The 27,746-nt window shown below is 32.3% G+C and overlaps 1 protein-coding gene across 1 annotated transcript in view; it reads right to left on the reverse strand.

Annotated features, from left to right (window-relative positions):
• The window catches only part of ZPBP (zona pellucida binding protein), a 126,863-nt gene that overhangs the window by 37,488 nt on the left and 61,629 nt on the right, over positions 1-27,746 (reverse strand). The window contains exon 7 of the mRNA XM_063088162.1: positions 25,425-25,602. Coding sequence (XP_062944232.1) covers positions 25,425-25,602 — 178 coding nt within the window. The remainder of the gene's footprint in view (positions 1-25,424; positions 25,603-27,746) is intronic.

Raw genomic sequence — 27,746 nt, forward strand, 5'->3', positions numbered from 1 at the left:
CCTTAACAAGTTAAACATACATTAGCTATATCATCCCATAATTTAACTCTTATGTATTTACCCAAGAGAAATGAAAACATATGTCCACAAAAAAACATATACAGAAATGTTCACACAACTTTATTCACATTAGTCAAAAACTGGAAACAACCCAAATGCCCATCTAGAGTTGAATGGATAAATACATAGTGATGTATTTAATAGTGTTGAATGATTGTGCAGGGGCATTAGGGAACCATTTAGGGTGATAAAAATTTCTATATCTTCTTAGTGATGCTGGTTAAATGGATGAATACACTAGTCAAAACTCATTAAAGTATACAATTAAATGAATATGTTTGAAATTAAAATGAGTGCATATATAAAACAAACACATTACACCTTAATAAAGGTGATTTAAAAATATTTTTCCACAAATAAAGCTCCAGGCTGAGATGATTTCATTGATGAATTCTATAAAATATTTAAGGAGAAAAAATATTGTTATTACAGGTTTTTTGTTTTTGTTTTGGAATATGTCACAGGAAAGAAAACTGCCCAACTTGTTTTTTTAAGGCTGGCATAATCATGATACCAAAAATGACAAAAAAATTATAATAAAATATATAATAAAAATAATATAAATCCGTAGAATTAACAAATTAAATTCAGAAATATATATGATGAAGTGGAGCATTCAATAAAATCCAACTTTCATCTACAAAAAAAAATAATCTCAGTAAACTAAGAATAAATAGAAATTTCTTAATCTGATAAAGGATATGCAAAAAAATATTCTACAGCTAACATCATACTTTAGGGTAAAATACTGAATGCTTTCTTCCTAAAATTAAGAACAAGTAAGCATGGCTATCCCACAATTTATATTAAATATTTACTCAAGGCTCTAGCTCCCACAACAAAGAAGAAGAAACAGAGAGTACAAAAGCTGAAAGAAAAAAGTAATATTGTATTTGATAACTATATGATTACTTGTGTAACAAATTCTTAGGGATCTACAAATTATTCCCTAGAAGTAAGTTTAGTAGGTCATAGGACAATGCTCATATACAAAATAAATTATACATTTGTACATTAGTGTCAATAATGGGAAATAAAAAATTCAATTTAAAATAGTGTCCAAATGTATAAGAAATCCTCACTAAAACTTGTAAAACATTTATGAGAGAAACTAAAGAAGTCCTAAAGAAACAGATATATCACATTTATGAATAGAAAACCACATTCTTTCAAAATCATAATTCTAGCAAGCTTATTGAAAAAATTGAAATTGACCAGCTAATTTTAATATCTATATAGAAATGCAAAGTACTTTTTGGCAGATTATATTTTCCGAAGATGGCAAACAATAAGCCCACCGCACACATTCTTACAACGTGACCTCTTTGAGAAACGGGGTCTGTGTCACCTTCTCTTAAACCGAATTAGATCTTTTTAAGTATGGCAGAACTGACACTAGGTGACATCTAAGGCTGTTGTAAAAACATTATGGCTTTCTATTGTTTTCTTAGGACATGATCTTTTGGATACCATCTGCCATACTAGAAGGTAATAATGTCCAATGCTCACACAGGGCTGGTATAGTGCATGTTCCCAAGAGTCAGTTTTGAAAACCCCAAGAGAGACAAGCTAAGTTGATGGTTAGAGTAAACAGCAAAGTTTTACCTCAATAGTGGGAAATAATTAGCCTAGACTGAACATTGGTCCGCCTAATAAATCTCAAAAGCAAGACCAGAAATTATTAAACTGCTTCCAAACAACTTATCTGTGCATGTCAGAACAATCATAAAACTACATCTAGGTGCATAATATTCATAATCCTCAACAGCAGTGATACAGAGAAAATCTTGAAAGAATACTGAGAAAAAAAGAGAAACAGGATAAGGATGACAGCAGATTTTGCACTGGAAACCACCAAAGTGAGGAGATTGGGGGGGGGGGGCAACAATTAAAAAATATATAAAGAACAAAAAAATGTCAATCTAGGATTCTATATCCAGTAAGCAAAATAGTTCAGAAAAGATGACTTCTCCAGACATTAAACTGGTGAAATATTCCTCAGTAGTAGAGCTGCACCAAAAGAAATGTTAAATGAAGTCCAGGCCATAGGAAAGTGACTCCAGATGAATATGGGTCTACACACGTGAATAAAGACTACTGGAAATGGTAGTTATATGACTAAATAATGTGGTTTTTGACATTTCCATCCCCATAAGAGATAACTGACTGATAAACATAACAACAGTCATTATGGAATTTGCAACGTTGGTAAAACTAAAATGGATGTCTACAATGACACAAAAGTTAGGAGTGGAGAAATGAAAGTATACTATTCTAAGATGCTGATAATATATGTGAAGTATAATATTACTAGAAGGTAGACTGTAATAAATTAATAATATACCCTATAAACCCACAGCAACTACCAAAATAAAAATACAAATTGTGCTTAATAGATCAACAAGGCAGAAAAATGAAATCATAAACAACCCTGACTGACAGACCATGATAACAATAATGGAAAGAAAAATGTAGTATCAATATTAAGATTAAACAAAAAAAAAAAAAAATTAAGATTAAAAAAAAAGACTTCAGAGGGAAAACTACATAAGAAATAAAGGATTTTCATAATGATAGAGGAGTGAATTTAACTAGAAGGATATAATAATTTTAACTATTTATGTACCTAATAACAGAATGCCAAAATACATAAAGCAGACACTGATAAAACTGCAAAGAGAAACAGTCCTATAATTTTAATCAGAGGTAAGTACCTCCCATTTAAATAACTGACAAAACAAGCAGATAAAAAAAAATCAGTAAATATGTAAGTGATTTAAAAAGAATTAACAACCAAACTGACCTAATTGATATTTATAAAGCACCCAACCCTTTCACCCCGCCCCCTGTATATATACACACACATATACAAATATATGGGGGGGAAATACACATTCTTTTGAAGTGAAAATAGAACATTTACCAAGATATACCATACATTTGGCCATAAAACATGTTTCAATAAATAAAAAAGTATTCAGGTCATGCAAAGTATATTCTCTAAATAATGCTGAATTAAATTAGGTTTCCATAAAAACAAGATCTCTGGAAATTCAAAAAATATTTAGAAATTAAACACCACACTTAGAAATAACCAATTGCTCAAAGAAGAATTCAAAAGGGAAATTAGTAATCATATGGGGAGAAAAGGCCGGTATTAATCAATATGTGGCAAGAAGCAGACTTATTGACTGGTCTCACATTGTGATAAACCACACCAGAAAGAGTAAGTCCACCTAAGTCTGAGAGTAGTAAAATAATATCTTGATCATGCAGAGTAAGATTACAGGAAATGGAATCAAGTACCTGAAATTTAAGAGACAGTCCTTCAAACTGCATTTCTTAGGAGGGAAAAAAAGGGAGAAAGAAAGAGAAAACCACCTTTTGGCAGGTGGGGGGTGAAGTGGAAAGTTAGCGATGCGGGAAAAATTAGGATCCTTCAAGAAAAAAAAAAAGCAAAAAGTGGAGGGCACACAATCCATTCCCAGTTACCAAACAAACGAAAAAATCTCCTGGCAGAAAAGAACCAGAAACTCTGTAAAACAGCCCAATATCATAAAAATGAACATAAAAAGACAAACATCTCTATATAGAATTATTACAAAAAATCAGAAATAAATCAAATTCACATCAGCTGAGGAAAATTCCTCCCCATATATAACTTGATTATATATATATATATATAATATAAAATGTCTAATTTATGTAATATAAAATGGCTGTTAAGGAAACAATATAAACTGAATTATATATAACTCAATCATTTAAAGTGACAAAAATTTTTGATTCACAAATTTAAAAATCAAAAACAGCAATTCAAAAACAAATAGGGAAAAAATAAACAGTCAATTGATCCAATCAAAGTAGATAAAAACCATTTCAAAATTGAAAAACAAATTATAAGGTGTTCAAGGCAGAAAACAGAGTGAAACAAGAACTTAAGAATAGAAGAAAGACAGGATAACAAACAATAAAACAGGGATCAGATACAGAAAGAAGCAACAAGGCTGGGTCAGATACTGTAAATACAACAAATACTGTAAATATAAGACAGACAAAGGTAAACGTGAATAACATTTGTATTACTGAAATTGAAGATGAAAAAAACCAATGTCCCAGAATAATATTTAAAATTAAGAACCAAAAAACTTCTCATAAATTTAAAAAAACCTGAATCTATGTATTGGAAGGGCCCACTAGTCCAGAGATATTAAGAAAGAATTGCTAAATTTAACCACTACAATTTCATGGCCAAAAAAAAAAAAACTCAAAAGAAAACCAACAAATGCAGAAAATAAATGCAACATTTTTACAAAAGGCAGATTACCACAATAAAGCAAATATCACAATTAAGCAAGTAATGCTTTGGTTTCCCAGTGCATATAAAAGTTATGTTTATACTGTACTGTAGTCTATTAAGTGTGCAATAGCATTATGTCTAAAAAAAATACATACATTAATTTAAAAATACTTTATCACTAAAATAAACAAAAAAATTAAAAATTAAAAAAGGCTAATATCTCGAATAGATAAAAATTATTTAAATATGTGGGGGTAGAGATTTAAAACCCAAAAGAAAAACAGGAGAAAACATAAAAGACAATTTTAAAAATGATATAAAATGTCCCAAACATATAGAAACAATTTAAATATAAAAATATAAGAAAATATAGAATTTCATATTAAAACAAAATTCATCTATTGGGTTAGCGAACATTTAAAAAGTATAGTAACATATTCTATTGACAAGACTGCAGGGAAACAGGCATTCTCCTACATTGCTGATGGGCATATAAAATGGTACCACCCTTCTGGCAGGGAACTAGACAATAACTAATACACCTAGATATGGACTTATATTTTGACCTGGTAATCTCACTTCTAGGAATCCACCCTGAAGATATTTCACCAAAAATATGCAAACACATATCCGCAATGTTATTCACTGTAACCATGTTTGTAATTTGAAAATATTGAGAACAAACTAAATGTCCATACATAAGAGAGTGGTTAAATAAACTACAGTATACCCACTCAATGGAGTACCATGCAGCTATAAAAAAAGGATGAAGAAGATCTGCATGAATAATTTCTAGTGTATAAAGTAACTTCCAGAACTTATTGTTAAGTTAAAAACAGAACAAAAGAGTATCCATAGTATATACCCTTCATTTAAAAGAAAATAGGATGCAAAAAAAAGATTCATATATCTGCTCATCTGTGCAAAGATATTTTCAAAAAATCAGAAACAAATCAGATTGGTTCCCTACAGGGATTGACTGGAAAAGGAATGCATGTATCAAAAAATTAACTAAGGAGCAATCATGATGTTACAATCCATACTGAAATAACAAACCATAAAAAATTGAACGTAAAAGCATTACAAATAAATAAAATAACCATCCTGAAGGGGGTTGGGAATTAGAGAACTTAACTAAATAATGTTGAAAAAACTATCTCTAACTATATATTGAAGGTTAAAGACAAAAAGAACTGTAGAAGAATATTGTACTTTAGTTGGGAAATTATGACATACTTCATGTGTATTCTAGAATTGAGCAAATAAACAATCTGCAGATAAAAGAAGGCCATATATGTCATCATTGGAGAAAGGAATAACAAGGATAGTGAAAAGAACATAGGTTGAGCATCCTTAATTAGAAATTTTGAAATTTAAAATTCTCCAAAATCCAAAACTTTCTGAGTCCAATGTGATGTTCAAAGAAAATGCTCATTGGAACATTCTGGACTTTTGATTTTTGGATTAGGGATAGTCAACTGATATGTATTCTGCAAATATTCCAAAATCTGAAAAAATCTGAAATCTGAAACATTTCTTCTGATCCCAAGCATTTTGGATAAGGAATACTCAAACTGTACAAAAAACCCTGTTGTATGGTGTCAGAATGGAATTGGAAGAATCAGCATAATCCCATGGTTTTAAATATACGAACAGATATATATCTATATCTATACAAATGTATTACATATTTGCATGGGAGTGTGATTACATATACATGTGTTTCCTAGTTCTCTTCCCTGAGAGAATCTAGAAACATTGGCACCCCAGTAACAATGAGCACCTAGCACCCAGACCTTGGCTTCTAAGTACTGTTATCTATTAAGAAGAAGGGAGGACTGCAAAGTGGCTGTTTTAGAAGCTCCAAGCTCTCATTCTCCCACAGAAACATGGGGGGAGGAGGACCAAGCCCGAATAAACATTGTCAGAGGCTGGAAAACAAAGACTAACAGCAGCCAAGTAAATGCCCAATCAAGAAAAAGCCATATTCAAAATGATAGGAACAGTTTGTGGCATTTTTACTTGCCCTTGCCCCACTCATCCCCAGTGTAGCAGCAACTTTGGTGAAAAAGCACTGGCAGCCTAGTTTCCAGTTTCTCTCCTCAAACCAGATGAGGCAGAGAAGACGTTTTTATAAATTATTGTGTATGTCTCTGTTAAACTGCCTGGAGGATACTTGAAGGACTGATGAAAGGCATTCATTTCTGTTTTGTCTAACTCAAAGCTAAAGTGAGAAAAGTGGCAGGTACCCTATATAAAAGCTGCAAAGTGACTCATACCCACAGATGCCTGGAGGAAGAGATAATGAGTGAAGATATACAAAATACTATAATAAGGTCTTGAAGAGAAACTGGAGTAAGACATTTTGGGAAAATAGAACATTCAAAAGTGGCATTATGTATGAAAAATTTCAAAATTCATGCATGTGTGTGCAAGAAGCATGCTCAGAAAAGACCTGAGAAGATCTTAACCTTCACCTTGGTCCAATCACTAGGTTCTGAAAAAGTCTAGCTAAGTATTGAAGGAGAGCCACACACAGAGCCAATCTGCAAGGACTGAGAAAGCTCCTGCCATTCCAGAAAAAGTTGGTCAAAATATTATCTGATTAGGAGGTAAAGGTACAGAGATTTCAGTGACCACACATGACAAGGAGTAGTCTTTGCAAAAAGACTGGAAAACTTTCAGAACAAATGAATTGCTACAGCCTTCAACAATCAAAAAGAAATAAAAACAAAAACACAGCAAACTATGAGGAAGGGGAAGAATCACATTTCTTGAATTAACACATTATAATTAATTAACCAATGCACAATTTGAACACACAAAAATATTGCAAAAAACAGAAAAACATGGTCCATGCAAAAGATCAAAATTAATTGATAGAAACCATCCCAGAGGAAGACCAGAAATCACACTTACCAAAGATTTTAAAATGACTATCTTAAATGTGCTCAAAAAGGTAAAGAAAAACACATACAAAGAACAAAGAAAATAAGGTATAAAGAATCACAATAAAGAGACAGAAATCATAAAAAGGAACTCAACAGAAATTCTGGAACTTAAAAGTATAATAACTGAAATAAAAAATTAACTAGACGAGTTCAACAGCAGATTTGAGCATGTAGAAGAATCATTCAATCTAAAAATAGGACAATTGAAATTATCAAGTCTGAGTTGCAGAAAGAGAAAAATGAAATGAAAAAAAGTGAACAGAGCTGAAGGGACACCACCAAGCAGACCAATATACACATTACAGAAATCAGAGAAGAGGAAGAGTGCAGAGATTATTCAAGGAAATAATAGACAAAAGCTTGATGAAATGCATGCATCTACAAATCTAAAAATTTAATGAACTCCAAGTGGGATAAACTCAAAGAGACCCAAACCAAGACACATTATAATCAAACTGTTGAAAGATAAAGGCAACAAATATATTAATAGCGGCAAGACAAAAGCAACTTATCATGTATAAGAATCCTAAATAAAACTATCAGCATAAGCCTTGCAAGCCAAAAGGGGGTGGGTTGACATATTTAACATGCTAAAATTTAAAAAGTCAACTAAGAATTCTATATCTATCAAAATTATCTCTCAAAAATGAGGGAGAAATTAAGATATTCCCAGATTAAAAAAAAAAAATCTGAAAGAGTTCATTACCACTAGACCTGACTTACAAGAAATGCTAAAAGGAGTCCTCCTTCAGGTTCAAATAAAAGGATGCTAGACAGTAATCCAAAACCAGATGAAGATATAAAGAACACCAGTAAAAGGTAAATACATGAAGAAGTATAAAAGTCAGTATTACTGTAATGTTGGTTTCCAACTCCACTTTTTCATTTTCTACAGGATTTAAAAACAAATACATAAAATAATTATAAATCTCTGTTATTGAGCACACAATGTTAAAGATATAATTTGTGAAATAAATAACTTAAAGGAAGAGGGAAAGAGCTGTATGGAAGCAGAGTTTTTGTACATGAATGAAGTTAAATTCATATTAGTTCAAATTAGATTGTAATAAGGATGTTATTATATGTCATTTCCATGGTAACCACAAAGAAAATAGCTTTACCATATACACAAAGGAAATAAGAAGGGAATCAAAAAAAATCACTACAAGAAATAAACCCAAAGGAAAGCAGAAATGGAGTAAATTAACAAAAAAGCCCTAGAAATACACACATGAATAGCAAAATAACAGAAGTCCTCTTTATCAGTAATAATGAAGTGTATAATCTCTCCAATCAAAAGACAGATATATCTGATATTGGCAGAGCAGATTAACAAAAAAAGCCACAATCCAACTATATGTTGTCTATAGGAGACTCACTGTAGATCTAAGACACAAATAAGCTGAAAGTGAAAGGATGGAAAAAGATATTGCATGCAAATAGTAGCCAAAAGATATCTGGCATGGAGTTTCAGACAAAAACTGTTCTAAGAGACAAAAGAAGACATTACACATTGATGAGCAGGACAATTCAGTTCATCAAGAAGATATAACAAGTATAAATATATATCCATCAAATGAAACAATCCCAAAATATTAAACATGGACAGAATTGTAGGGAGATAGAGATTTCTACAATAATAGTTGGATATTTCAATCACCCACTGAAATTTCAATAATGGATGAACTACAGAAAAAATCAATAAGGAAGGAAACAAAGGACTTGAAAAAAACTATAAACCAATTAGACCAAGAGGCTTATACAGAACCCTCCATCACAACAGCTGAATATACACTTTTATCAAGTGTACATTGAACATTCTCCATGGTAGATCATAAGTTTACCAACAAAAAAAGTCTAAATAAAATTTAAAATATTTAAATCACACAAAGTATCTTTTCACATGATAAAGAACGAAGCTATAAATCAGTAATTTAAGTAACATTGGAAAATTCACAAATGTGTGGAAATTAAACAACACACTCAAATAGCAAACAACATACCAAAACTTACATCATATAGCGAAAGCAGTGCCAAGAGGAATATTTGTAGCTGAAAACACATACATCAGAAAGAATGGAGCTCTGTAATCAATAAACTGACTTACAGCCTAAGGAACTAGGAAAAACAGAAAAAAACTAAACACAAAGCATCAGGATGAAGGAAATAATGAAGATTACAGATAAATAAAATAGGAAAAACAGTAGAGAAAATCAACAAAATCAAAAGTTGGTTCTTTGAAAAGATCAGCAAAATTGAACAAACTTTAGCTACACTGACTAAAAAAAAGAGAGAAGGCTCAAATTACTAAAATCACAATTTAAGTAAAAGTGAGGACATTCGTACTGATTTTACACAAACAAAAAGGAAGATAATACTATGAATAATTGCAGGCCAACAAATTGGACAACCTGGATGAAAAAGACAAATTTCTAGAAACACATAATCTACCAAAAATGACTCAAAAAAACAGGAAATCTTAATAGACTTACAATTATTATGGTGTTTGAATCAGTAATCAAAAACCTCCTTAAATAGAAAAGCCACCCAGATGGCTTCACTGGTGAATTATGCCAAACATTTAAAGAAACAGTAACACAAATCCTTTTCAAACTCATACAAATGTTTGCAGAGGAGGGAATACTTTCTAACACATTCTGTGAGGCCAGCATTACCATGCCACCAAAGCCAGACAGATACACTACAAGAAAACAACAGATCAATATCCCTTATAAATGTCAATGTAAAATTTCTCAACAAAATATTAGCAAACAAAATTCAGAAACATACTAAAGGATTGTATGCCATGACCACAGATGTTTTATTTCCAGAATGCAAGGATGGTTAACATATGAAAAATCAATCAATGTAATATACCACATTAATAGAATGAAAGGGAAAAACCACATGCCCTTATCAATTGATACAGAAAAACCATTTTTTTAATGTCAACACCCTTTTATAATAAAATTACTCAACAAAATATGAATGGAAGAATACTTCTCAACATGCTATGGGCCTTACATGAAAAACTCATAGCTAACATCAGACTCAATGATGAAAGAATGAAAGCTTCTCCCCTAAGATCAAAAACAAGACTAGGATGCCCACTTTTGCGGCTTACCTTCAACATAGTATTGGAAGTTCTAGCCAGAGCAATTTGCCAAGAAAGAGAAATAGAAGGTATTTAACTGGAAAAGAAGAAGCAAAATTGTCCTTGTTCACATATGACATGATCTTACAGTTAGAAAATTGTAAAGATTCTAAATAAAAATTTTAAAAACCTTTTAGATCTAATTAACAAATTCAGTCAAGTTGCAGCATACAAAATCAACAGGCAAAAACAGTGGTATTTCTATACATTCGCAATTTATGATCCAATGTGAATTTTAAAAAATAAAAATCCATTTACAATAGCATCAAAAAGAACAAAATTCTTAGGAATAACTTTAAGCAAGGAGGCAGAAGACCTGTACACTGAAAACTATAATGTATTGCTGAAAGGAATTAAAGAAAACATAAATAATTAGATAGGCATCCTGTGTTTGTTAACTGGAAGACTTAATATTAAGACAATGATACTAACAAGAGAAATCTACAGATTCAACATAATCCCTATCAAAATGCCAACCATGTTTTTTGCAAAAATAGGAAAACCCATTCTAAAATTCATGTGGAATCCCAAGGCACCAAAAATAGCCAAAACAAACTTGAAAAAAAAGAACCAATTTGTAGGACTCACACTTCCTGATTTTAAAACTCACTACAAAGCTGCAGTAATCAAAATGGTATGGTACTGGCATAAAGACAGACATATGGAACAGAATAATGAGCCCAGAAGCAAACCCTTGCACATATTGTCAGGTGACTTTCAACAAGGAAGCCAAGACCATTCCACAGGTTAAGCATCAACTTTTCAACAAATTGTACTGGGAAAACTAGATACCCACATGCAAATGATTGAAGTTGGACCCTTACCTTATGCCATATATAAAAATCAATCCAAAATAAATAGCAGACCTAAGGTAAAACTTTAAAACTATTAGAAAACATTGGGGGGGGAGTTTCATGACATTAAATTTGTAATAACTTCTTGGATATGAAACCCAAAGCACAGGAAACAAAAGAAAAAAAGCAAATTAGACTTCAACAAAATTTATTATTTTGTGCATCTTAGGATGTTATCAAGAGAGATAAAAAACCACACAGAATGAGAGAAAAGATTTGCAAATCATACATCAGATAGGGTGTTAATATCCAGAATAGATAAAGAATTCCTAAATCCAACAATAGGAAAAGACAACCTAATTAAAATTGGGGAAGGGACTTGAACAGATATCTCTTCAACAAAGATATACAAAGGGTCAGTAAGCACATGAAAAATGTTCAACATTAATTAGTCATTAGGGAAATACAAATAAAAACCACAATGAGGTATCACTTCACATTCATTAGGATGGCTAGCATAAAAAACAAACAAACAAACAATAACAAGCAATGGTGAGGATATGGAGAAATTGGAACCTTTGTGTATTGCTGGTGGTAATATAAAGTAATGCAGCTACTGCGGAAAACAGTTTGGAGTCTTATAGAACTGCCATTTGATCCAGTAATTTACTACTTGGTATATGTGCAAAGATTGGAAAACAGAAACTCACACAAATAACTGTATACCAATGTGCACAGCAGAACTGTTCAAAATAGACAAAAGAAGGAAACAACCCAAATGTCCATCAATGCATGAATGGATAACTTACAGTGGGATATTATCCAGCCTTAAAAGGGAATTCACGTCTGATACATGCTACCATGGAGATGAATCTTGAAAATATTTTCACTGAAATAAGCCAGACTCAAAAGGAAAAATACTGTAAAATCCCACTTATATGAAGTAGACAAATTCATAGAGACAGAAAGTAGAATAGAGATTGCCAGGAGCTGAGGGGAAGTGGAAGCAGAGAGTTACTGTTTAACTGGTACAGAGTTTTTGTTTCAGATGTTAAAAAGTTCTTAAATGGATAGTGATGATGGTTGCACAATACTGTGAATCTACTTAATACCACTGAGTTTTACATTTAAAAGTGATTACAGTGGTATATGTTCTGTAATGTATATTTTACCAATTAAAAAAAAAAAGCAGCAGCAGAACTCCTTGGAGACATAGCGGATGCTAGGTTTTCAGCAAGATAATAGGCCTAGAACATTTTATGGTACCAGAAACTGAGGAAGTACTCAAAACTAATGAGGGCACATTGAATACAGAATCTTACTTTAGGGAAACTGCAGTGGTGAAATCTTGGATAATTTGAACAATATAATAAATAATGATAGCAATGAATTACAACTAAAAGAATATCATAAATATTCATGAGTCCATACTGATAAATAAATAAATTACAGAGAAGATAGCTCTCCCTTAAAGAAGAATTACAATCAATAAATGTAGAATGATGAATATAGAAAATTGCCATCAGGCAAACAACACAGAAACAATTGTCACAGGCAGTAATCATTACTGGATGCTCAAAGTAGTGGAAAAAGTATGATGAATATGCATGTTTCCCTATTCTTAAAGTGTTTCCCAAAAAGACATTAATTAACACAAAGGGATAAAATAGTAACCTTACAGGATAAACTTGGCAGATACAACCTTAACTAGGAGGTCAAAATTAACATCATAAATAATAAGATATTTAGATACCATGTACCTCCTGGTATGATTCACTGAGAAGGGCACATCATCACTTCTGAGGTATTCTTGCTAAAAATGCATAAATTAAAACTTAATCATGGGAAAACAACCAATACAACTCATGTAGAGAGACATCCTACAAAACGGGTCTCTTCAAAAGTGTCAAGGTCATGAAAGACAGACTGAGGAACTGTCATAGACTGGAGGAGACAAAGGCAACATAAAATGAATGTGATATCTTGTATTGGATCTTGGGCCCCAAAAAGGACATAACTAGGAATATTAGCAAAATCTGAGTAAGTTCTATGGATTAATTAGTAGTATTATTTTAATGGTAATATTCTAGTTGATAATAATTAATAATAAGGTCATTAAGGTGTTAGCATAAAGGTAAGCTTGGTGAAGGATATATGGGAATTCTCTGCACTATTTCTGAAATTGTTCTAAAGCCTAAAATTATTTCAAAATGAAAAGTTTAAGAATATCAAGCACCTCTATATAAATCCAACCAAAATAACTGAAAGACCTCTATAAGGAAAATCACAATATTTTAACTGGGATATATTTAAATGAATATGCACACACAAATATACACATATAAGAGATCTTCAAAAGTTCATGGAAAGATTTGTATTAATTATATTTTTCTACAAACTTTTTGAAGTACTCTCATATGTACACACATCATGTTCATGAACTGGAAGACTCATATTGGTAAGATGTAAATTCTCCCAAATAGATTTATAGATTCAATGAAGTCATAGTCAAACTCCAACGGTCATTTTCACAGAGCTTGACAAGCTGATTCAAAAATCTGAATGCAGAGGCAAAGGGCCTCATAATTGATAAGGATGTGCCTTATCAGAGATTACAATTCATTAAAAGGTATTCTAATTGGTACAGGGTTAGACAATATATCAATGAAACGAGAGTGCCATGAACATATCTACCTACATAGATGCTTAAATGGAGCATTGGATAAACGATATTTTCAATAAATGGTACTAAGACAATACTAAGACAACTGGGCATTTTGTGTGAAATAAAATTAGAAGGGCCAAAAAAATGTTTACATTGTGTAATGATAAAATAAAAAATTAAATAAAGAAAAAAACTACAAATTGCTTTAAATAGTAAATTAAAATCCTCTGATACGTAAATTGCTCTAAGCACTTAAGGTGTCCAAGAATGAGCAATACATCTTAACTGAGACTATTAAGCACAAAAATAAATAAATAAATAAATAAATACATCAATACATCAATACATCATAAATAAATAAATAAATACATCAATACATCAATACATCATAAATAAATAAATAAATAAATACATCAATACATCAATACATCAATACATACCACCTACTCATGCTTAAACATAAGAATAACACTTGATTCTTTCCTCCACCTGCTTTTACATGATCTATAAATAGTTTTTCTTGCTTGTGCCTCTGAAATATACTAAACCTTTTCACTTTCTCCATTGCCATGGCCAGTAATCAGTTGTTTGTTTTTTTGGTTTTTTGGGGGGGATATTTTGGCAGCTGGCCAGTATGGGGATCCAAACCTGTCACCTTAGTGTTACCAGCACCATGCTCTCCCAAGTGAGCTAACTGGCGAGCCATTTAATCAGTTTTTAAACATGCTTTTCTTAGTCCTGGCTCTGTATGTATTTTCTCTCTGTCAAGAAAATTCAGTCCACAAGTCTCTATCTGATCTGCTCCTTATTCACTTTTTGAGTGAAGCTTTCTTTGACAATCCAATTAATGTAGCCCTCAAGCTCCCCCTAGTTATATGTTCAGTTTTCCACCCTTCTCTGCCCTGTTCTATTTCTCTTGGAGCTAACTTCTATAGACTCTACCACCCAGGCTTCTTTCCTCTGGGTTTGGCCAAAGGGAGGCTCCATTAGAAGACTGCAGAGCAGAGCATTTCTTCCCCCCTCTCTCCTTGCTAATTCCTGGCAGTGGCTGCCTCAGTGTATGCCTACAGCTCCTGGCAGGAAGCCCCATGTGCCCAGCTACAGCTCTCACAAATTTGCTGTATCATTTTTTTCCTTGTCTTGCTCCTTCAAGCCTGGAGATGTTAATTGCTTCATGATGCTGTAGTCCTATGTGGCTCAACATACCCTGTTGGTCCTCCTAACCCTGCCCAGTTGTCTGACAATAGCACCTTCATTAAATTCTATTCAAAACACTAGTTACTAGGGCTCTTCTTTTCTGTTTGAACCCTGACTGCTATATTAGACTAGAGTACATCACACATAATTTAATGTTCTTTATTGTGCATATTACCAATTATTTTCTTCACTTACCCATTTGTTTATAAGTGGTTTGACCAGTTAAAATATACATACTAGAGCAACAACTTTTTCATGTTACTCAATGTATCCCCAGTGCCTAACACATAGTAAGCACTCTATACATTTCTGAATTCTAACATATTTCTGGTTGAATGAAATATAATATATTGACATTAGTTTTATAACAAAAGTATTTATGAGTTGCTGAAAGATAAGGAGGAACCGGATCATAAAGGGTTTTGTAAGTTATGCTATGGAGCAAAGGTTTCATTATTGAAGGTTTAAAGCAAAGAAATGAGATGATTACCTTTGGAATTTAGAAGTATAATTGGAAGCAAGGTGGAATATGGACTGAAAGAACTCAAGAGACACCAGGACAATGGACTGAATATTTGTGGCCCCTCAAAATTGATATATTGAAATTTAACCCTAAAGTGATAGTATTAGGATGTGGGGCCCTTAGGAGGTAATTAGGTCATAAGGGTGGAACCCTCATGAATGGGATTAGTGCCCCTATAAAAAAGACCCAGAGAGCTCCCTCAACCCTTCTCTCATGTGAGGACACTGAAAAGATGGCCATCTAGAAACCAGGAAGAAAGCCCTCAACAGGCAACAAATCTGCCAATGCCTTGATCTTGGATTTCCCAGCCACCACAACTATGAAAAATAATTTTCTGTTATTTATAAGCCACCCAGTCTATGGTATTTTACTATAGCAGCCCAAATGGGCAACAATCAGGAAGAGAATGTAGTTTTTCCAAGCACAAGAAAATTAAATCCCAATTAAAATAATTATAGTGGGAATGGTAAGGAGGACATAAATTTGAGCAAAAGATCTAAAAATGAAATAACATAACTGTAAGTGGGTAGTGAAGAAAAAGTATGGAATGAATAGTTGAGAAAATGCTATGGAATATTGTCTAATTAACAAACATAGAGTGGCAAACCTGTACACTTCTTACAGATAAAGAGTATTATTCTAAGCAGAATGTAGTGAGGTGAGAGATACAAAGCTACTTCAAAAAGTTCATGGAAAGATTCGCATTATCTTTTAATTCTATTTTTTCATGATCTTTTGAATTATCCTCACATGGTTCTTACTGTATATGACTGTAAAAATGTTTTTGAGAAGTGATCCTGAATATTCATTAAAAGAAATACCAAAATGTCTGTAGTTACACACAGATATAGGAGAGGTAAACATAGTATGAACGTTTTGAAATGTGATAAAATAAAATATCAAAAACAACAAAAACCAAAATGTCCATTTTAAAAAAATCTGTATTCACATTTCTAGGAATTTATACAAGGAAATAATCCAAGAAAACCTAGTTATATATCATTTTAAATTGGTACATATAATAGTAAAAATAGGAAATAATCTGAAGTTCCAACATAAGCAAAATATTTAACCATAATTACTATTGTTAGTTAGTCATTTTAAATAAATAAAAGTAATATGAAGTCAGGAGAGTAATATGAACTGTTTATAACTTAATGGTGAATAGAAAATAATTCATGATAATTTTATTATTCCTACTGAAACATTATTGATAGCATTGATAAAATTATAAATTGATGAGGATAAAGATCACGTTATCCTTTACATAAATGATAAAGTTCGATTTACTGGAGAAAGAAAACACTTGTGAATGTTTATTTTTCTTTAGAGTGGTGCACAAGCTTTAAGAGAAAATTTAACTTTTTCTTACATTTTTATTATGAAATACTACAGAGAAAAAACTATGACGTAAATGTACAATATAAAGCAAGTTTATATTTAAAACCTGTCTAAAAAATATTTAAGCCATAATATAGAAAACTATCATCACTTCAAAACCACTTCTGTATCCCACTCAAATCACACCTCTTCCCTCCCTCTAGAAGTGAATATACCCCCTTATTAGTTTTATAGTGCTAATTTCTTTGGATTGCATTATAGCTTATCACTCATATACAGAGTAAATAAAATAAAGCTTAGATATGTCTAAATTGTATGTATTCTATTGTGTTTAGCTTCTTTTCCACAAGCTATTTCCATAAAATGTATGCATTCATTTATTGTAATTCCTATATAGCATTCCTTTTATGAATATATCACTATTTATTCATATATTTTAATATTTATGAACATTTGGACTTTCCTTAGATTAGGAGTATTAAAAAAAATGCCGTGATGAAAGGTCCCTAAGAATCAAATGCTAGATCATAGAGCAATGCGCATCCTCACATCTACTGTAAGGCCAAACTATTCTCCCAAGGAGCTTAACTGATACCCGGGCACAGGATACCTGCTCCCACAGCTCCACATCCTCTTCACCATGTGATATTTTAATATTGTCTAATTTTTGCCAGTCTGATATTTATGTAGTAGAATCTCATCATTTTTTAAATTTACAGCTCCCTGCTTACAATAAGGTTAAACATAAATTCATATTTTCATATATTCATTGGCCATCCATAATTACTTTTTTGTGATGTACTTGTTGAAATCTTTTGTCCATTTTTTCTTTTTGTTTTGTGTTTTTTAAAATGTTTTTTATAAGCTTTTAAATGTTCTGGTACTAGTCTTTTTTGGTTTAGATCTATTACAAGTATTTCTCCTATTCTGTTGGATTATCTTTTTCTGTTTGCAGTGTCTTTTGACGAAGAGAAGTACTTAATTTTAATGTAGTCAAAATTATACATACTTTTTCATGAAGATTTTTTTCTATGGTATGTTCTAAAATATTTATAGGTTTTTTATGCATTTAGGTCAATAATATATGTGGAGGCAATTTTTTGGTCCTCTCTGACAATTAAAGATGCTCCATGACTTACAATGGGGTTATGTCTTGATAAACTCATGGTAAGTCGAAAATATCACATCATAAATTGAAAATGCATTTAATACTCTAACAAACCCATCATGAAGTCAAAAAAATCCTAAATTGAACCATTGTAAGTTGGGGTCCATCTGCATTTTAAACCTGTGTTATCGAGAGTATGCACAAATTTAGAATTATTATATTATCAGATATTCTTGGTTGTTTGTCCCTTTATCATTATGTAATGTTCCTCTGTCTACTAACACTTCTTGCTTTAACATCTGTTTTGTCAACATCAGTTTTGTTATTATTTTTCTTGGTCCTATTAGCCTTATTGTTGCTATTTTGATATTATTTGTATGTTTATACCAGCTTTTTAAAAATAATTTGTTTGCCATATCTTTTGCCTGACACAGCATTTTACTTTCAATCTTTAGTGCTCTTGTACTTAAAAATGTGTCTTGTGCAGATGGCAAAATATTGGGTTTTGATTTTTAAATCTAATCTTAAAAGTTTCATCTTTAATTGGAGTAGTCCATTTGCATTAAGTGTAATTGCTGATACACCTGACTTTAAATGTACCATTTTAGTCGTTTATTTTATCGTTCCAATTGTACTTTTCCCCTCCTCTTTCAGACTTGGCCTGTTTTGTATTAATCAAGAGGGTTTTTCTGGTAACTTAAATTTTTTCCATCTATCAATTGTTAGGTACATATTATTTTATTATCTTTCACTAGTTGTCCTAAAGAACACATCACGCATCCTAGTCTCTTACTACACTCTAACACAAATCATTACTTACACCAATTCTAGACAATGGTTGAATCTTAGAACACTTTAATTCTATTTACTCCTTCTGCTTTTGGTGTCACTATGACCATATGTAAGACATATTTCTACACATTTTTAAGCCCCACAACACATTACATATTTTTGAATAGTCAATATTTATTTATATTTATCTGTATGTTTCTCCCTTCCATCTCTTCATTTTCTCCTGCATAAACATATTTCTGTCTAGGATCATTTCCAACAGAAGGACTCCCTTTAATACTTCTTGCAGTGTGGGTCTGCCTGTGACAATTCTCTTATATACTATTTGTGTAGAGATGTTTTTATTTTACTGTCACTTAATGACAGATATTTCCACTGGGTATAGCATTTAAGTTGGCATTTGTTTGACTTCAGCATGTAAATATGTCATCCCATTTCCTTTTGGCATTCATCCTTTATTTCCACATTTCCCTTCTATCCAGTGTCATCACCCCTTGAATCCTTATGCCCTGATAGTTCACCAGTGTCTTCAATAGAATGAGTAAATTTCATATTTTATTTGACTCTTCCAGTTTTCTGAGCAAGAGCTTTTGTCTGCTCTAAGCTATTCCATCATAGCGAGAAGTGGCAGCCATTTTATTTTTTCAGATTTTGACTCAGTAAATCTTCCTTGTGCCGTTAATTCTTTGACATATTTAAGATAGTTTCATCCAATTTCAGTCAGATGAACTGTTCTTTAATTCATGACCTGCTTTTACTGAAACTAATTATATTTATTACAAGAAAATACAGGCAACCCATACTGCTGATCCACAGGACGGCCTACCCATTGGCCATAATTTTTCTACTATTTATAGTTTACTGAGAAATATAATGAACCCAAATGAGAACAATGCAATAGACAAGTGTTTTTTTTTTCATAGTCCATTTTTTTGGTTGGTTATGAATACTCATGAGATACAAAGCTCATTGTCACCATTCATGCCCAAGATGTTATGGCCAGAACCATACTGGCAGCATGCCCATTACTACAAATTGCGATTATATGCAGTGTCTCCCACCCAATTATCCCCCACCTCCCTCCCCATCCCCCTTCCCCCCCCCCTCCACTTTGTATCCCTAGGTATGCTCTCTCCCTCTTCAAATCCAGCACACCACTGTGGTCTTTCTTTCCTTCTTTCTCTCTTCTCAGCTCCCACTTATGAGTGAATACATGTGGTATTTATCCCTCTGTGTTTTGCTTATTTCACTCAACATGTTTCTCCAAGCACAACGATGTTGATGCAAACCCGAGAATTTCATTCTTTTTTATGGCAGAGTAGTATTCTATGGTGTATATATGCCACATTTTCCTTATCCAATCATCCATTGATGGACATTTAGGTTGGTTCCATATCTTGGCTATTGTAAACAGGGCTGGGATGAACATGGGAGTGCAGTTATCTCTTCAACATGATGATTTCCATTCCTCTGGGTATATACCCAGAAGTGGGATTGCTGGATCATGTGGAAGATCTATGTGTAGTTTGGGAAAACTCCATACTGTTTTCCATAGTTGTTGTCCTAATTTACAGTCCCACCAACAGTGTCAGAGCATTCCCTTCTCTCCACATCCTTGTCATCATTTTTTATTCTCTGTCTTTTTGATTATTGCCAGTCTAAGTGGGGTGAGGTGATATCTCAATTTGGTTTTAATTTTCATTTCCCTGATGACTAGCAATGTTGAGCATTTTTACATGTACCTGTTGGTCATTTGTATGTCTTCCTTTGAAAAATCTCTGTTCAGCTCTTTTGCCCATTTTTTAATTGGGTTATTTGTTGTTTTACTGTGTAATTGCTTGAGTTCCTTGTATATTACAGATATTAATCCCTTGTTGGATGCATAGCTAGCAAACATTTTCTCCCACTCTGAATGTTGTCATTTCACTCTGTTGATTGTTTCCTTTGCTGCACAGAAACTTTTTAGTTTGATATAGTCCCATTCGCTTACCTTTTCTTTTGTTGCCTGTGCTTTGGGGCTCATGTTCATAAAATCTGTGCCCAGACCTAGATCCTGAAGTGTTTCACCTATATTTTCCCTTAGGAATTTTACAGTATCAGGTCTTATACTTAAGTCTTTAATCCATTCTGAGTTGATTTTAGTATATGGTGAGAGATGCATGTCTAGTTTCATTCATCTGCATATGGATATCCAATTTTACCAGCACCACTTACTGAAGAGGCAGTCTTTTCCCCAATGTAGGTTTTTGTTGTCTTTGTCAAATATCAGATGGCTGTAAGCCTGAGGGGTGATTTCTGGGTTCTCTATTCTGCTCCATTGGTCTGACTGTCTATTTTTATGCCAGTACCATGCTGTTTTGGTTACTATAGCTTTGTAGTATAATTTGAAGTCAGGCAGTGTTATGCCTCTGGCTTCATATTTTTTCTCAGGATTGCTTTGGCTATATGGGGTCTTTTGTTGTTCCATATGAATGTTAAGATTGTTTTTTCCATTTCTGTGAAGAATGTCATTGGTATTTTGATGGGGATTGCATTGAATCTGTAGATCACTTTGGTAGTATAGATATTTTCACAATGTTATTTCTTCCAATCCAAGAGCATTGAATGTCTTTCCATCTTTCTGCGTCTTCTTTAATTTCTTTCAGTAGTGGTTTGTAGTTCTCGTTGTAGAGATCTTTCACCTCTTTAGTTAAATCGATTCCTAGGTATTTTTTTTTTATGACTGTTGTAAATGGGCTTACTTTCTTGATTTCTCTTTCTGTTTGTTCATTATTGGAGAATATAAATTCACCTGATTTGGTGTCATTTATTTTGTATCCTGAAGGAATATTTACGTACATGTAGTGAAAAGGATGCCAGAGAAACCATTTTGTGTTTCTGATCCTTTATTATAAAATTAAAACAGGCTGTATGTCTCAATAGAATAAATCTACAGAGTCTAAAATCCTTAAAAACAACTGTATCTACTAAATTATTCACTTTTACTGCCCAAGTGACTTAAAGTACTAGAGTACACTTTATTAATAAAATCATTTCAGTTTGATTAAATACTCTAACCTGTAACCTAATGTCATTTCTGATCACTGACACAGATACCATACCACTATGAAAGAGCTCCTTGCTAGAGTTTCCATGTGATTCCTAAAAGGCTTGAATAAACAATTAAAAAAAAATTCTGTGTGAATTATTATTGAACTATACATTCAATCTATAATAATCAGTGGCAAATAGTCTGTTGTCTCAGCAGAACAAGAGGCATCCTACATCCTACCTAGGTACTGTCTTATTAACATTAATATTCAGACATTCTATGTAGGTATTGCCTTATCAACAATAATACTCAGGATTCTCAAACTTTCATGTGCATCAGAATCACTAGGGGCCGGCCCCATGGCTGACTTGGGAGAGTGCGGCGCTGGCAGCGCCAAGGCCGTGGGTTTGGATCCTATATAGGGATGGCCAGTGCACTCACTGGCTGAGCGTGGTGCATACGATACCGAGCCGAGGGTTGCGATCCCCTTACCGATCAAAAAAAAAAAAAAAAAAAATCAATAGGAAGCTTATAATAAACACAGATGTCTGGTTTACACACACTGGATATATTTTTGAGAAAATCTTCAAAGAAATTTGATACACATCAAAGTTTTAAAACCACTGCCATAGTTTCAAGAGAGAGAGAAAAGAAATTGTGTCAAAGAATGTTACTTGACCTACAAGTATTTTTTTGAGGACATTATCGAAATAAAATGGGGAAAGATGAACAGATAACATATACAAAGTTTCATAGAAATACTAGAAACTGTGGAAATAATAGAAACTTTAAAGTAAAACACTTCAGAATCTGTTTCTTAATAAAATTCTATCAGAAACAACACAATATTTGGCTGGCCTTTTGTTTTAGCATTTTTATGATATAATTTATGAAACTGAGATATCTTAATTCACAAATTTAATTAAAACATTTTCTTTTGGCAGTGTCAAAATGATTGACAAAATTATTTATATAATAAGCAATGGTAAAAGTGAAGTTACAAAGAAGATTTTTACAGTAAAAATTAATTTAAAATGCTAAATAAATTAGAAATAAGAAAAAATATAGAAATGTTGTCTCCACTAGCTTATAAGCAATCAATCTCTGTCTGCCACCTAGAAGTAAAAATTAAGACAGTAAAGAAAGATAACCAGAGAAAAAGAACAAATCCTTTGTTTACTTAACCTAATGCTGAGAAAGTAAATAAACTTCCCTCATGTAATAAGCATGTCTTATCTCAATTTTCCTTGTTGAACATAAACATGGTGCATCTTCATTCTGGAAATGAGTTGTTTTACAAAAATACCTCATATACTTTATGAGTGTTTATCTATTCCATTTCACACTTAGATTTTACGTTCATTTAGTATGTTAATTTTGTTTTTTAACTAGTATTATACTGTATTTATTTTATACTGTTTTTCAGTTCAGAGAATGATTTAAATGCCTTTTTGAGTAGTATGTGTTATTTCAAAATTTTAGAGTGATGGCTTTCTGTAATATGGACAAAAATAACTGTATATGATGGGGGCCTGAATGTCCCATTATATTTAATAAGTTCTGTTCACAAAAGGAGCTAGTCTCGCTTAACAGACTACAGAGATGGTCATAGCACATAGGTAATTCTAAACTAAAATATTTATTCAGGATAGTGGGACACAAAATGAAATTTAGTGAATCACTAGTTAATTCAGAGCAATGATAATGAGCCCATAAAATTCAAAAAACAAATTTTAATAAATACATAAATTTTATTTATCTCTTCTACTCAATGACATGATTTCTGTTGCTGCATTAAATTTCAACTCTTCCATCTTACTAACTCTCTAGCCTCCGTCAAGACAAATTCCTCTCAGAAACTTGATGCTCACCCATGCTTTTGCTTGGACGGTTTTTGCTAACCTGGTATCCTTCAAAATAACTACCTCAAGTCTCAAATCACCAAGAAAGCCTTATCTCAATTACATTAAATCTTAGTGATGTATCCTATCAGTAACTCAGTTTTCTTTATATAAACATCTTTTCCTTCTCTTCCATGCAGTTCAACAGTCTTGATCCCTAAGTGCTTCATGGATATATCTGCTATGTATCGAAACTCAGTGGGTAGGTCCATATATTTAGGAGAAAAAAACAGTATTTCAGAAGAGGCAGAAAATATTTTTGAAATTTATGTTTAAGTTTTCTTATATGCTTCACATGGGGTTTGTTGACAGGAATAAAATAATGGCTTAATAAATTTGATCAAATAATACAGAACATAATAACTTGAATGTTATAATTACATGGTGATATTAGAAGACTTAACAATTGTGATATTAACCAAACTTTTATAAATGCAAAAAAATTTACAGTGGTAAAATTACTTGTGATTCTTGGAGATTCAGAACTACTATTTCACTTGGAAGAGCTATGTTTAACTATTTCAAAATTCTTATAATAAATGAGGTGCAAATATTTTAACAATTGTAGTTTATCTTAAGTATTTATTGAATACAAATATAAATGCATATAAATTCACAGCTAAACTAGTAGGTTTGTTGATATTTCCAGGATTTTCTTCATCCTTATTGTGCTCTAGAGTGATATACATGATCAGTGATTATCAAAATAGTTACAAAGTTGGCATGTGGAAGTTCTGTATTTGATAAATTTGCATTGTATTTCCTAAGATATCTTTTTCACACATTTTGTCAAATTTCATATATTTAAGCAAAAACAAAATAAAGAAAAAAATATAAAGCAGAATCTAATCAAATCAATAAAAGCAAAGTGAGAAGACAATTTAGTACTCTATTATATGAAAAGGCTTTTGATCTAACATAAAACAGTAAACAGGAGAAAATATCAGAGAATACTGAATAAAAGAGGTACTAATTTAGTGATATTTATACTAAAAAGTCTTTTAAAGCTGTAAATCAATTGGAACATTCAACTCAATAACAGAAATGTAAAGACTTTGAATGTATGTCCTCACCCTAAGCCAACAGCCTCTATAGAATTTTCTTCTCTAATAAGGATGAAAATGGACGAATGTTAGAGGGTGATTCAGATTCTGTACTGCTAGGATCAAAAGCCAGAAAAGGCTACTGGTGATAAAACAGTTTACCTACTTATCAAAAAAACAAGAAAGTTACAAAGGTACCTACTCCCAACTAAATAAACCTAAACTCATCAATAACAGATACTAAAAGATACATCATTTGGCTCTGGCTCTTTTTAGGGTAAGTAACTCTACGTGATTCATAACTATTACTTGTGTTTCCTCCCAGACAACTGTCTAATGATCCTAAATCCTTCTTGCTGTATATTAATACCAAGTACAAAATTAAGCCAGCTTTTTTTCTTTTGCATTTTTAAACTCACATAGTCTTTTCAAACACACCACTTCAAATAAACTAAATATCTAAATAATAGTAAAAAAAAAAAAGTGATAGTTATTCACATATGCATAATAAAAATAAGTGAATTTTCATCAATTTAAAACACGAAATCATAGTTCATTACATACCGCAGCACTCAGGACATTTTGGATGTTTCAGGACATTAATTCCATACCCTGGAAAGCAGCGATTAATCCAAACCATTTGGAGAGTACCTTCAATATAGTATATTTCAGGCAATGGTTCTGCACGTCCGCCGAAAAGTTCTACTTGTTGATTAAAAAATCTCTCTATGAGATTTTTAGCCTAAAATATAAATACAGTTTGAAGAAATTATTAGACATAAATAAATATAACTTTAGAACAAATTAGGATACATATGGATTCAGAGGCAGGAGTAAACAAAGTCCTGAGGTCCTTATTTTCTCTTGCATTCACGGGATATAAAAACACATGTAAACATGAAAAGATGTCCTCTACAAACCTCGAATGTTTCCAAATGTACTTCCAAACACAAAACAGTAAAACCATTTTGATATATAACCAAACTTTTTGATCCCTTTGGATTCCAAATAATATATAAATAGGCGCCCGAGCAAAATCAAGACAGTTCTTTGAAATTTAATATACTCTAAGAAATTAAATGAACTTAAAGAAATAAATTTTAAGAATATTTAAGCATATCCTCAGACACTCCCTCTACGCTTCCCACAAAGAAAAGTAATGCTTAAAAACAAGAAAAAATACAACACATTACTACTTCTAGCTCTGTGCCCCCAAAATTAAGTTTACAAACCAACTAAGGCATCATCCTGACCTATAATTACCTTTATTTTTATAATAATTATTCTGGATTGACTCCTAAAATTAAAGAGGCTTATACTTTTCTATGACTGACAAGAGCTATGCATTAAAGCATGAGGTATGGTCATGAGTTCAAGCCCTCTACAAGCTAATCACCTCTGCTCCATTCTACCATGCTAACTTGCACCTCCAATCTAGTCAGGAGCATGGATGAATGGACATATCCTGATTTATAACCAGTAAGGGTGGACCTCAACTTCACTGAGTTCTCTAAATATCTTGCAAATTACATCTTTTCCATGAAAATTTCTATAAATAATAATAAAAATGTGTTTCAATATAATTGCATTCAACATAAACATACAATTCTTACTGTTCTATTATGTAATTCCTACCTTTTCATAGTTTGAATTAGCTTTGTGTGCTTTTAATAAATTCTGGTGAATCTGTAGCTTTTTATTTGGTTGAACACAAACTTTGGTTAAGGAAATGCTTAAGAATTAATTAGATACAAATGTGGTACCTAATTAATAGGTTTTTTTTTTTTTTTTTTTTTTTTTTTGGCAGCTGGCTGGTTTGAGACTCTGAACCCTTGACCTTGGTGTTGTTAAAACCACACTCTAGGGCCGACCCGTGGCGCACTTGGGAGGGTGCGGTGCTGGGAGCGCAGCAGTGCTCCCGCCCCAGGTTCGGATCCTATATAAGGATGGCCGGTGCGCTCACTGGCTGAGTGCGGTGCGGCCGGTCTCAAAAAGACAAAAAAAAAAAAAAAAAAAAAAAAAAAAAAAAAAAAACACACTCTAACTCAGTGAGCTAAACCACCAGCCCCTAATTAATAGTATTTAAATGTGAGACTACAATTAAAAGTTTCAGGAGACACATTCATAATCACTCAACTTCCTAACACTCCCACACCGAGAAAAAAGAAGAAACCAATGAAACTAGACGTGAGAAAACCCAATAGATATAATATCAGACTCCTGTTCCCTACTTTCCTTCTAAAAAAGAGAAGAAAGATATAAAGAAAAAAAGAAGATAGCTACCTAGAAGGAAATATAGGTAGACAGAAGAAAGAAAGAAAAGAAGGTACACATATTTTGAATCATTAACTGAATTTTCTTACATTGAGCATGTTAACTGTTGACATAGGGTTAATATTTGTACCAGACAGAGGTACAAAACAGAGGAATTCTGTGAGTTAAGAATTACAGATTAAACAGTAAAACTTTTTGGACCAATATGGATAATATAAGAATTAATAATAATTATAGAAATTCTCTATAAATTAATAATCTGGTTTAGGAAATTTTAAAAATAAAAGGTGACTGAACAGATATCATGTCTCTTAGCCCACTCTACTCGTCCTCTAACCCACCCCTCTCCAGAAAACAACTTGATAGAATAATTAAGCGTATACAGAATGAATATGTTCTACAACTACTAGTCAATGGTAACAGGACCAGAACAAGAAACCAATACTATTTCAACAAAGAACAATCTGTAAAATATATGAACTTTTGCATGGAGAAGTTGAAGAGCTTATTTTGAACATCACAATGTGTTCCAGCAGCCATGCCAAGTGAGAAGTAAATAAAGCTGATGGAAAGGCTTTTAATACTTGATCTAGGTTAGTCTAACAAACCTAG

Source organism: Cynocephalus volans, chromosome 2, assembly GCF_027409185.1.
Source record: "Cynocephalus volans isolate mCynVol1 chromosome 2, mCynVol1.pri, whole genome shotgun sequence".
In the NCBI taxonomy this organism is placed as follows: Eukaryota; Metazoa; Chordata; class Mammalia; order Dermoptera; family Cynocephalidae; genus Cynocephalus; species Cynocephalus volans.